Here is a 12102-nt window from a genome sequence, read left to right on the forward strand (position 1 = left end):
AGAACATGTAAGATCCCGTTTCTAAAAAAATAGGACTATCTATCCCTCCACTCACCTCAGCAATCTCTCTCCATCCACACTGTGTTTCTGGTCTTTCTTCTATATCATTATTTATCAATTAATCTCTCTTGAGAATATCAGAATTATATTTAAATGTGTGAAAAAATAAAATGCAAATTTAGTTAAGGAAGGACCAGTTGACCTAAGGTAACAGAGATTTTGCTTACCTATTTTTTAACGTGTCACAAATAGAATCATTCAGAGAAAAGGTGTATTGATACATCTTTCACAGTGCTGATGTGGAAGAGATTTTGCATTTTTTCCTTTGACTTTGCAGTATGCCTCCTGCTTTCTGTGACTTTGGATCTAGGACATTACTGTGCTGCAGACCTTTAGATTTTGGATGCCTGGATGATCTCACAAAATTTTACCAGCATAAAGTTGTCATCAGGGAAAGAAGGATGATAAACAATTTTCAAATGTATAAAATGGTCAAAGGAAGATGGGATCGATCTACTGTCTGTCAGACTATTGGAGGGAAAAAATAGATTTGGAAGGAAAAAGCGAGAGAAACTGCCAGTTCACCACAAAGTTTTAGAAAAAGTGTTGGACCATAGGATAATTAGAAAACTTTTATTACCCTTATTCCTGATTATTATTCTTCACTCCTTACTCTTACCTATTTGGCATTCCTGCTGCGAAATGACTTCCATATAATGCAGTCTGGCCTCCTCCCTTCTGCTCTCTGCCATAGCATCATTTTGCAAGTTACTGTCTATGCCTGTTACCCTTTTTCTGGTCTCTCAGGTGTTTTGTTTGTTTTTCCAGTCCTATTGCTCACTCTTCCCTGTCTTTACAATAATTTCCCTTCACTGACCTGTGTCTTATGTGTTGCTCCGTACTGGTGTGTTCAACCTTGCTTTCTTACTCTTCTCATCTCCTACCATTCAGATGTGTCTTTCCTAGTGTGCTGGCCAACTGGATTTCTGTAAAGTGAACCCAAAGTCCATCATTGCAACACTACTGAAGGGAAATTGCAAAGATATCCCATGCTGCCAAGACAAATGCATAAGATAACAGCAGAGATGTCCTCCTCCTCTACTCTGCCCTGTTGAGGCCAAGGCCACATCTGGAGTACTGTGTCCAGTTCTGGGCTCCCAGTTCAAGAAAGACAAGGAACTACTGGAGAGAGTCCAGTGGAGGGCTATGGAGATGATTAGGGGACTGGAGAATCTTTCTTATGAGGAAAGGCTGAGACAGCTGGGTCTGTTTAGCCTGGAGGAGACTGAGAGGGGATTTTATTAATGCTTACAAATACAGTAAGGGCGGGTGTCAGGAGGATGGGGTCAGCCTTTTTTCAGTGGTGCCCAGCAACAGGATAAGGGGCAAGGGGCACAAACTGAAACACAGGAAGTTCCATCTGAATATGAGGAAAAACTTCTTTACTTTGGGGGTGGCAGAGCACTGGAACAGGCTGCCCAGAGAGGTTGTAGAGTTTCCTTCTCAGGAGATATTCAAAACCTGCCTGGATGCGATCCTGTGCAACCTGCTCTAGGTGAACCTGCTTTAGCAGGGGGGTTGAACTAGGTGATCTCTAGAGGTCCCTTCCAACCCCAACCATCCTGTGATTCTGTGAGATGGAAAATACAATTGAATGTAGCATGTATATAAATGTCAGGCAATTTTGGTTTTTTTAGAATTAACAGGTCTGTAACACCTACCCAAAGTCAAAGTTGTGGGTACCAGAGTTTTGGAGATAAGAGGGATGTTCTGTGATAAACCAGTTTACGAGTTTACATAATTTCTGTATTACTGCAAAACATTCTTACACCAAATTTGATAATCAGATGTGATATGGAAGTGAAGCAGATGTTGTTCTGAAATATATTAAGTGATAATCTGATGCTAGGGATTAAAAAAATTATTGTCTATTTATCCTCAATAAAAGAGTGTGATCTTCATGATTCTGTTACATGTATTTAATTTTAAAGTTTTCTCAGAGTTAAACATATTAAGTGTAATTTTTCTTGTTTTGGTTAACACCAAAGTAGTGAATTACTGAGAAACATTTTTTCCTTCAGTGTGCTTAACCCTTGTAAGCTTAGTTGTTACTGCACTTCAATGATAGATAAATATAATAGGTATTTCTGTCAAAGTAATGGTTTTGATTTTGGCTACAAGTGCACTACAGGCTATTAGTTAGAGAAGGATAATTTTATAAACGAAAAGGGAACTTTATGCTCAGCCTTTTAGACATACTTTGTTTAAAACCAAAATAAATTGCATTAAATAAAACAACATATTTAATTACTGAGCCCTGTTCTCAATCCATTTATTCTAATCTAAACAGCATTTTTTAACTTGTATCCATTATTTTGTACCAGAAAGAAATTCTTCTAAATTAAATCTCTTAATGAAATAAGCCAGAAAGACTCTGCCAGATGTATACAAAATTGTATTAACACACGATTCATAAAATGGCAAACAAATCTTATAAACGTGCTGTATCTAATAGATTTTATTGTGTGCTTATGATAGTGATGATGTGAAGCCTTTCAGTCAAAGACTCAAACATTCATTCCTTTATTTGTGCCGTTTATTTCTTAAGCACCTTCTCAAGTTTTAACCAGTCATTTGTGAAATTGTTTATTAGCATCTGAACTGCATATTCATGACTTAACATTTTCAGCTGAGGAACTCAGCAACTTAGGAGGGATCTTATTAATGTATATAAATACCTGAAAGGAAGGTGCAAAAAGGACAGGGCCACGCCCTTTTCAGTGGTGCCCAGTGACAGGAAACACAGGAACTTCCATCTGAGTGTAAGAGAATATTTTTTTTACTGTGAGGGTGACTGAGCACTGGAATCGGTTGCCCAGAGAAGTTGTGGAATCAACGTCCTTGGAGATATTCAAAAGCCTTCTTGGGCAAGGTCCTTGGCAACCAGGTCTAGGTAACCCTGCTTGACCACGTGTCTGCTAGAGGTCCCTTCCAACTTTAACCGTTCTTGATTTTGTGAAGATTTCAGAGGCAGGGGAAAGAACAACTCTAACTTTTGGTAGAAGAATCCATGATTCATGAAGGAGAGAGTCCTCTTAGAAATACAATTATTGTGGGCCATCTGTGAAAGGAATCTCTCTTGCATCCCACCTACTAGTCTGTTTCAGTTCTAGCTCAGCCTTAGCCTTCCTGACTGCATTTCTGCATGCCCTAGCAAGGTTCTTGAAGTCTTTGATGGGCATTTGGCTGCATTTTCATAGCTGGTATACTGCTTCTTTGCTTTTAAGTGCACCCAAAAGCTAATTGTTAAGCCAGGGTGATCTCTTGTTCTGCCTTCTTCCTTTCCCTTTGTAGGAGGTACACTGTTCTTCATATCACCTGCAGTTCACTGAGATAAGTGTCTGCATCCGGCTTAGCAAACAAGACTGTATTTTATATATGTTCTTAAAAGCAGAAACAAGACAAAGCATAGTGAGCTAGCATGATCACGAATTTCAGAATCACAGAACTGCTTAGGTGGTAAGGAACCTCTTGATACCACCTTGTCCATCCAACCCCTCGCCTGGTCAAGCAGGGTCATCTAAGCCAGGTTGTCAAGGGCCATGTCCAGTCAAGTTTTTAATATCTCCACAGATGAAGGCTCTTGGCTGTTGTGATGGCTGTCAATCCAGAAAATTGTATTCATATTTACTCATTGAGATTGACTAATTATAATACTGATGTAGCAAAACTAACACAGGCTGCTGCATTCACACAGTTTGTTAATTAGAACCCGTAACAAGGGATTGTGATCCTCTTTTACTGAAAGGGAACCAAAAATTCAGGCAGCCTCATTGGAAGCACTAAAAAAAGAAAAAGATGCAAACAAAAATGAACCCACCTTAATAACAGCTGAGGCATAAATGCTGTCTGTTCTTTATTAAACTTTTTATTTTTTTATTTTATTTTTTATTTTTTATTTTTTATTAAACTTTTGGAATTTAGCACTGAACCACTTTTGGAAGAGCTGCTATAAAAAATCTTAAGTCTTCATATGTGAGCCAGGCTTTTATCTCTTCTAGCAGGTGAAAATAAATGAAGAATACCTAGGCCTGACTTTTATTATGTATTTCAGATACTTCCTGGAGTGCTGGCAATATCTCACTCTTTACTGCCTGATATCAGTCCTCCTTTTCTGGATGTGTTCCTTGAGAAAGAATTAGCAATCCTTTCCCAGAAGCAGCTGCTGTCTGTGAATGTTTTGGAGGTTACCCTTTCCAGATTCTGAGGCTAATGGCAGAAAACAGACCTGATTATACTGGGTTGACATTTATATGGCCAGTGCTAATTTTAGCAGGGCTGTCTGTGGTTTTAACTGAAATTATTCTATACTAATAATTTTAATGGAGGAAAAAAAAATCCCAAAAGTGCCCACTCTTAAAAGATTCCCCATCAGCCTTCAACAGGACATAGTGAGCTCTGCCTCATCTCTCTTTTTCAATTAGAGGAATCTGAACTGAGTGCCATTCTTCTGGGTACAATCAATGGGAGGCACTCTGAGATGCTACAGACCTAACAGCAATGCACCAAGGAGTTAGTCCTTTCAAAATCTAGAAAATCTACCATCAAAGTACCTTACCAATATGAAAAATACATGGCTTTAAGATAAGGTTAGATGGGAGGATGATGATTCTTTTCAAAGTTATTGCAGGATATTTTGCTCATTGCTATCACAGTTTTGTCAGTGTGGCACTGCCTGGGATGCTTGCTCTTAAACATTTTCCTAAGCTACTGTAGAGGCAACAAATGCATTTTTAACCATCTGTAACCTTCCAGATAAAACCCCAACTATGGGGATCCACTACTTCATTACTTTAATTAATTTTAGCTCTCAAAGTGCTATAATTTCTAGGGCTGACAAGGAAATTATGCAGAACTCAACCACAGTGCAGTGCCCCATAGAAGTGAAGCAGGGAATTTGAAATATACTAATTTTGATTTAATTATCTAATTCAGTTCTGAGTTCTAGGCTCAAGTGTCAAAGGATGCGGTGCCCAAGGAATCCTTTACAGAATCAGTGCTCTCCACTAGCCTTTGGAGGCAAGGGAAGGCTTAAAAACAGGTTGCCTAAAAAAGAAATGAGGGAGGACACAGATTTCTGCATGCTTCTCTGTAAGACAGTTGACTCTAATTGCAGCCCTTGGTTTGAATCAGATGGCTTCAGTCTTTTAAAGGGTCGGATGAGCTTACTCTGCTATCACTGTTTCCTAGTGGCCTGTAGGACAGTAAAATAGAAGTAGGGTATTATCAAAATCTGGCCCAAAGCTTTTTACCAAATGTAATGCAGCTTTATTCTGAAAAGAGCCTCGCTATGGATTTCTTGTGAAGAATTTGTGGATACTCATTGCAGTATAAACGCTTACATGAAGATAAGGGATCAGCTGTTGGGAGCAGTTCTTGGTATCCCTAGCAGAGTACTTGAGGTCCACAGGCAAATAGGAGCAGCTTGGTTGGATGTGTATTAAAGTTGTCCACATAGATACTACTGTCTGCTGTGCCAGCAGTTGCAGGCCCACATTCTATAAATGGGAAGGAGAAAAGAGAAACATGAGGTAATGTGTGGCTTTTGCAATTAGGCCTACTTCATCTATCTTATTAACTAGGCAAAATCACAAGGAAATAAATCTGTCCTAGCAGTTAATGATCGGTTGGTTAGTTGACAGCTACAGGCAAGCCCAATGATATAAAAATTACTGTCATTATGAACAGCTTCTACTAAGAAGATTTTTTTTATTAAAAATGTGAACACATTCTGTTTCAACAGTGGTATTATAAAATTTGTCTTTTCATGGTCTTTAATAACCAATTGTCTGCCAGAATGACCCAGAATGCTATTGTATGGTTTCTGTATTAAAATTTATTTTAAAAATCAAGGCACTATGTACTGTAACATAGTACATACAGGCATAATTAAGCTACAGTTCAAACAGTATATGTAATACATATATAGTGTAACTAGGTATTAGTTTACAGTCTGTTCTATTTGTCATACATTAAAAGAGTTGCAAATGAAATTAGTAAAACCCTATTCTAAATTATAACTTCTGAAAAGATTTGTTTGTTTGTTTTCTGTTTGGATTTTGTTTTGTTTGTTTGTTTTAAAGTTGGAAATCATCCAGATTATATTAGTCTGGTAAAACACTAGAGACCAAAAATTAGCTCGAACAGCTACTTAGATATTTTGCAATCAGTAAGATGCTGATGTAGCAGTGATTTGTTATTTGCAGTGTATAGGCATCACTGTAGAGGACATGGAGAGGGAATACATTCTTGGTATTCCCAGCAGAATACATGAGGTCCACAAATAGGAGCAAGTTGATCAGTCATGCTGATTTGTACTAAAATTGCCCATGTACATATTATTGTCTGCTGTGTCAGTTGATGTACTGGTGAAAGAGCTGGGATGGTGTTTTCCTACACATATGGGAAAAGACAGGGGGAGTGTTTCTGAAGAACACAAAGTGGTTTGTGGGGAGTTTTGAGGGAAGGGAGAAGGTCCTCTGTCCTTCACAGACTTTCAGCAGCTTGAGGAGCTGCCAGCCACAAGGACCTAGAAGGACAACATTCAAGGTCAGATTGGACGGGGCTCTGAGAAACCTGATCTAGTTGAAGATGTCCCTGCTCATGGCAGTGGGGGTTGGACTAGATGACCTTTAAAGGTCCCTTCCACACCAAACTATTCTATGACTTTATGACAAAAGAGAGAAAATATCCAAGAAGGAAATGGCTACAAACCACAGATAGACTTGCCCAGTGTTGCAATAGAATAGATGCACGCACGTGTGTATATATACAATGATCTCTTCTCTATGTATATACACAGAGCACATAGTGTGTATGCAGTTATATATATACATATATAAATAAACTGTTAAGGAATTAGAGATCTCTGTGATGGGAATGTTTAGAGGACTGACAAAGTAGGCCATTTTTAAACTTTAAAACAAATCCTTACATTTATTAACAATAAACTTCATGCTAATGTGTAATTCTTACTCACTGTTAATCACTATTACTACATGTATAAAAGTGCTATTCCTTAACAATCATATAATAAATTAGCAATAAGTATAGAATGCCATGAAGCTGATGCCATATAGTTAGCTGTGATGGTTTGGGTCCTTGATGTTTCTTCATCATGGAGGTCAATGTGATCAGAATTGAGAGAGCAGAACAAGTCTGATGAGAGAAGTTGGAACTGAAGTGGTCTTATTGACTTCCTTCTCCATCTTTCCTTGGTCATTGCAAGTGCTTTATGCTTCTTACCCCCTCTACCTCCAGAGGGCAACCTCAACAGCTCCCCGTGCTGTTTATTTTGGGTTTGCTTTTGCTAATCATCTCTCTTGTGTATTCAGCAGGATGTTCTGCCTTTTTGCAGTCTGCTTACCTTGCACCTCATCTTGCAACTTCTGCTACTGGGATACCTCCTACATGCCACTTTGTATGTCTTTGCCCTGTTGGTGGTCACATTGCTCACAAACTTAATTAAAATGCCTGTACCTTGTGTTTGGAAGTGCCATAATGGTGTTACAAAATGCTTACATGCTGTTGTTGATTACATTACTTTGGTATGGATGTATTTGGAATCAAGGCAATCTAATTGTAAATATATCCTGAAGAATACACTTCTAATTTAAAGACAGGCCTCTGCCTTAACTATACCACAGTAGGCCCAAAGTGGGCAAATCACAGTAGAGAGCTGCTTCTTCTCTCACATGAGTACTGTAGCTGACTTCTGTTACAGAGGGATGGATCCTAGTTCAGATGTTTTCAGATGTATGGCAACGTGTGTGGTCAGCTTAGTTATTTCAGATACTGGATTAAAAAATTAGTTGCTAATTTTTAAAGGTTTTCAAAAAACCCTTTGACAACATTATTGCCAACAATATGTGTATATATTGTATGTCTTTTAAATCTTGGGTATGTACTTGATAGATAATGCATCAAACAGGGAGATTAAGATCTAAAGAAAAATCTTAAATCTTTATTAAAAAACAAATAGAGTTTATTTTTTCATCTAGATATTAGCATTTTTAATGGATTTTTAATGAGGATATTTTCAAGCTATTTCAAGATACAAGCCTTTTCAAGTAATTATTTCAAAAACAAATTGGTCATGCCATGGTGGACTTCTGCAAATACACAAAAATTAAGCAATTACAAGTGCAGAGCAGTTGGTTAATTTCCATAACTACTACATGATAAACCTCTTACATACAGAAATCCAGATATATTTAGGTAAGAATTCCCTACTGTTTGGAGAATCCATAATAATGTGAGGCAGTGGTCTATATTTTAAGTCTTGAGGCACTGTTACTGAAAGAGACAGTAATCCTGCAGATAGAGTGGTTTGTCTTTAAATAATCCCATCCTTCCTAATTTAAGATTGACTTTCCAATCTTAATTTGGTTAGTTTATTTTAGTTTAAGAGTGTTTATAGCTAAAAGCTTTACAGCTATAGAACCACATCAGCTCCAGTGGGGTTATATATATACTTATATATATATATATAGGAAGTACCTACATAACACAGTACAAGATAATTCTTCATAAAGGTAAATAGTCTGGACAGGGCAATTTATTAATTTAAATATGCTGTTAATCTAGCCAAGCTACTTTGGATATCTTCATTCAACGTTGCTGTTTGTATTGAAGGAATAAATGATAGCAACAACAGACTGTGGTAGCAATAGAAGTTGCAATGTCCAGTAGACTTTATAACTAAATGTTAGCAGAGGATTGGTGCAGATGAGGAGTCCTATCTTTTGTAGGGTGTTTTGGAGAGCTGTTTTTCAAACCCTTCTCTCCCACCCTCCTGTGACTTACTTGACCTTATTTGCTTCTGGCCATTCCTGTCTGTCATCATTTTACTCTGTCTCCCTACATGTCCACTTTCATTTCCAAACTTCCATGCATCCACGTCTTTTTTATATTTTGTCCTTCCCAAGGCTGCATTACAATTTTCTTATCACCCACTCTGCAACCAGTCTCATCATTGAGGTCTTTATCGTCAAGCCACGCGGGCTGTAGGAAGGTGAACATTTGGAGCACAAGATAAAGTTTCCCTGCTGACATTTTTTTAACACACAGCAGCCTGTGGTTATCAGCAGAAGCAATCACAGGGAGAGTGCTGGTTGTCCCGTGCATACTAACTTGAGCAGATTCAGTCATTCTCAGGGAATGATACTCATAGACCTGTATTAGCATGTATGCATTGTAGCAGGCATGAAAAATTATCACAAAAATGGATTCAAAGCTTAATGTAGAAGTAGTTACTCATAACTAAGAGGTTTTTCTACAGATAGAATTAAAGCTGCAACCCTAACCCTGAGATGTCAGTTCCACCAAATTTCAAGAATTCTTTTCAAAGCAAGGACCTTGATAGCGAAAAGACTGTATGATTTATTTGTTCTACTTTGTGTAATTTTTCTATAACTTTATTTCTGAAATAGCTGGAACACACCCTGAGGTAGATGTTCTGAAACTCGGCAGACTGGCAAGTCATTGGAAAAATGCCCTTAAAAGTGCAATGTATCAGGCCACCTTCATTATAGACAACATAGGTTTATTTTTTTTAAAACAGCAAAATCAATCGGATGAAAAATCGTACAGAGAAGACATGGCTTGTATAATAATAATGTAAATTCTTTCAAATATATTTCAATTATGTCTTGAACATGAACAATTGCTTTTGGATTGGTCTTTTTTTATGCAGTGTTACTCTCTTATGTTGCAATCCTCAGGTGCTCAAAAAACATGACTTAGGCCCTAGAAAATCATGGGATTGACTTACATATATTACATGTGATCTTTGAATATTAAATGTGGGACGTTCACTTAATCGTGCTTGTTTTGTTTTGAGCCTTCAGAGTCTCCCTGGGTCTCATTTCAAAGTTTTATCAGTAAGTAGAAGTCTAAAATAGCACTTTATGTGAACTCCTCTGTTCAGGACATTGAATCAGAAAGTACCTTATTACAGGAAGCCAGACCACAAATGCTACTGTAAGATGAGATTTGCCTGTAGCAAGAGCAGGGTGAAATGAAATTTGTTGTCGCGGGGAGAACAGTACACTATGATAAAATGTTAAATAGTGTATCAAAAAGAAGAAAGGAAATATATGAGTAAAATTATATAAATAATTTTCAAAACTTTCAAAATACCAGAATGATTTGTTCTATCTTACAGGAACCCGATTAGCTCCAAAACAAAAGCTGGACATACCCGTGTTATTCATGCCAGATACAATGAAAATGTATGAGGCTGTGGTGGTAATTCATGTAATGAGGGAAAATGGTGAAAACTGGCCTTATGAGGATTCTGCTGAATTAAATAAAGACTTAAAGAGGTAATTTATTCTAATAGGAAAATAAAAAGTACTTGAAGAAACTCAATCCTATCATCATTTTCCCCTTTGGATATTTGCGTGTAGCTCACAAGGGCAATCAAGTGTCTGATTTTGAGGGCAATATGTATCCAACGTAAGCTTTTAATGTACCCTGCAAAGTATGCAGATTTAGGATAGGACTTTTATCTGTTTCAATACCTACCTTTTCTAACTTTAAACAAAGAAAATGTAAACTACTAGTTGCCAGTGCAGTTATGGATATTGGGCAAATGAAAGCACTTTGATGCCTCTAATTTTTCAGTATATTTGGGCTAATAATGATTCTCCTGTGGATATGTTTATGTAGTGCATAAACTGCATAAACTTTGTTTCAGTGTAGACATGACATAAGAGACAGCAGATCAGGCCAAATGTTCTCATATCCTGACAGAATAATATTTGAAGACACTAAACTAAGTAGATGTAAATTATTGCTGTTCTGATTTGGTTGGATTTCATTACAGCATACAATAAAATGGAGTCTCACCTCTCCAACAATTCTTAAGTCTATATTACCTTGGAAAAAAAAAAATTCTCAGCAGTCTATCACAATGTTAGCTTGCACTTCTATTCCAGTGTTACTGTAGCAGAGAATGGGGGAATTCAGGGAATACTCTGGATGTATCCGGTTCATGGAATACCTGAAGCACCACAGCAGAAATTACTTCCAGGTGGGTAATGATTGAAAAAAACTCCAACAACAAAAGAAAATGAAATAGTCATTTGTGTTCTCACCTGCTTGATCACGAGAATGGTACTTTGTTGCATCTTAAAAAATGACAAAATCACATATTAAAAATAAAATCTCATTTCCCAACCTACAAAGCAAATCTAGATCTATTACTTTGTTCTCATTGTGGATTGGAGGAGCCAGGAGCAGTTGAAAATCTCAAGGCTTGTGCCCTTCAGTGTCCCAGTTAACGCTGAGTTAGAGAGCTGAAGGTAAATCAAACAAAAGACTGACACAAGGGTAGATTCCTGCTTGCGCACCCAGAACACAATTCTGCAGAGTTTACAGGGTACAAAATATTGGAGTAGATGTCCATTGTTTCTCTCAGCCTTGAATTTCACTCCTTAATCAAAACCAGAATATAGAGTAGTTGAATAGCAGTAAGTTTTCCACTTGCTCCTGAGAAGGAAACTTGCATGAAAAGATGACTGACATTCATAGGGTTTTTGTTGTTGTTTATTTTTGGGATAGTAAATGTTTATAGATTTGATGCACCTATTTTTAAAGGTGTGATATAGTCCCGGAATTGTGAAACAGAAATTGTGAACAGCCTTTTAAATCTATAACCTTGATGAAACTACAGCTCAAGGTGTAGATGAGGGGCAAGTTTACACCGAATTGTCTTTTCATCTTGTCTTTTGATGAGCCAATATAATACCTTTCTACATTAAGTAGAGTAAGGTACAGGAATAACTTCTGGAAGACTGCAGGAATAGACATTTTTACTGCCATTAATTTAACTTGCTTAAGGACCCTTTACTTGCAGAAAAATACCAATGATGTGGTATTAATTAGAGCTTTCGTCTCCTTAATTTCCACTTTAATACCTTAAGGAATGAAGCAGAATATTATCATGCAATGAACTGTTGCAAAATGATAGTTTTAATGAGTCTCATTGGCATTAAAACTATGTATATTGATGTGAATATTTGTTGTGTTTTCTAAAGC

At 37.3% G+C, this 12102-nt stretch overlaps 1 protein-coding gene across 1 annotated transcript in view; it reads left to right on the forward strand.

Moving 5' to 3' along the window:
- The window catches only part of CFAP47 (cilia and flagella associated protein 47), a 353360-nt gene that overhangs the window by 301686 nt on the left and 39572 nt on the right, over positions 1-12102 (forward strand). Inside the window, exons 58-59 of the mRNA XM_075714741.1 lie at positions 10226-10385; positions 10983-11095. Coding sequence (XP_075570856.1) covers positions 10226-10385; positions 10983-11095 — 273 coding nt within the window. The remainder of the gene's footprint in view (positions 1-10225; positions 10386-10982; positions 11096-12102) is intronic.

Source organism: Pelecanus crispus, chromosome 1, assembly GCF_030463565.1.
Source record: "Pelecanus crispus isolate bPelCri1 chromosome 1, bPelCri1.pri, whole genome shotgun sequence".
NCBI classification, from domain to species: domain Eukaryota; kingdom Metazoa; phylum Chordata; class Aves; order Pelecaniformes; family Pelecanidae; genus Pelecanus; species Pelecanus crispus.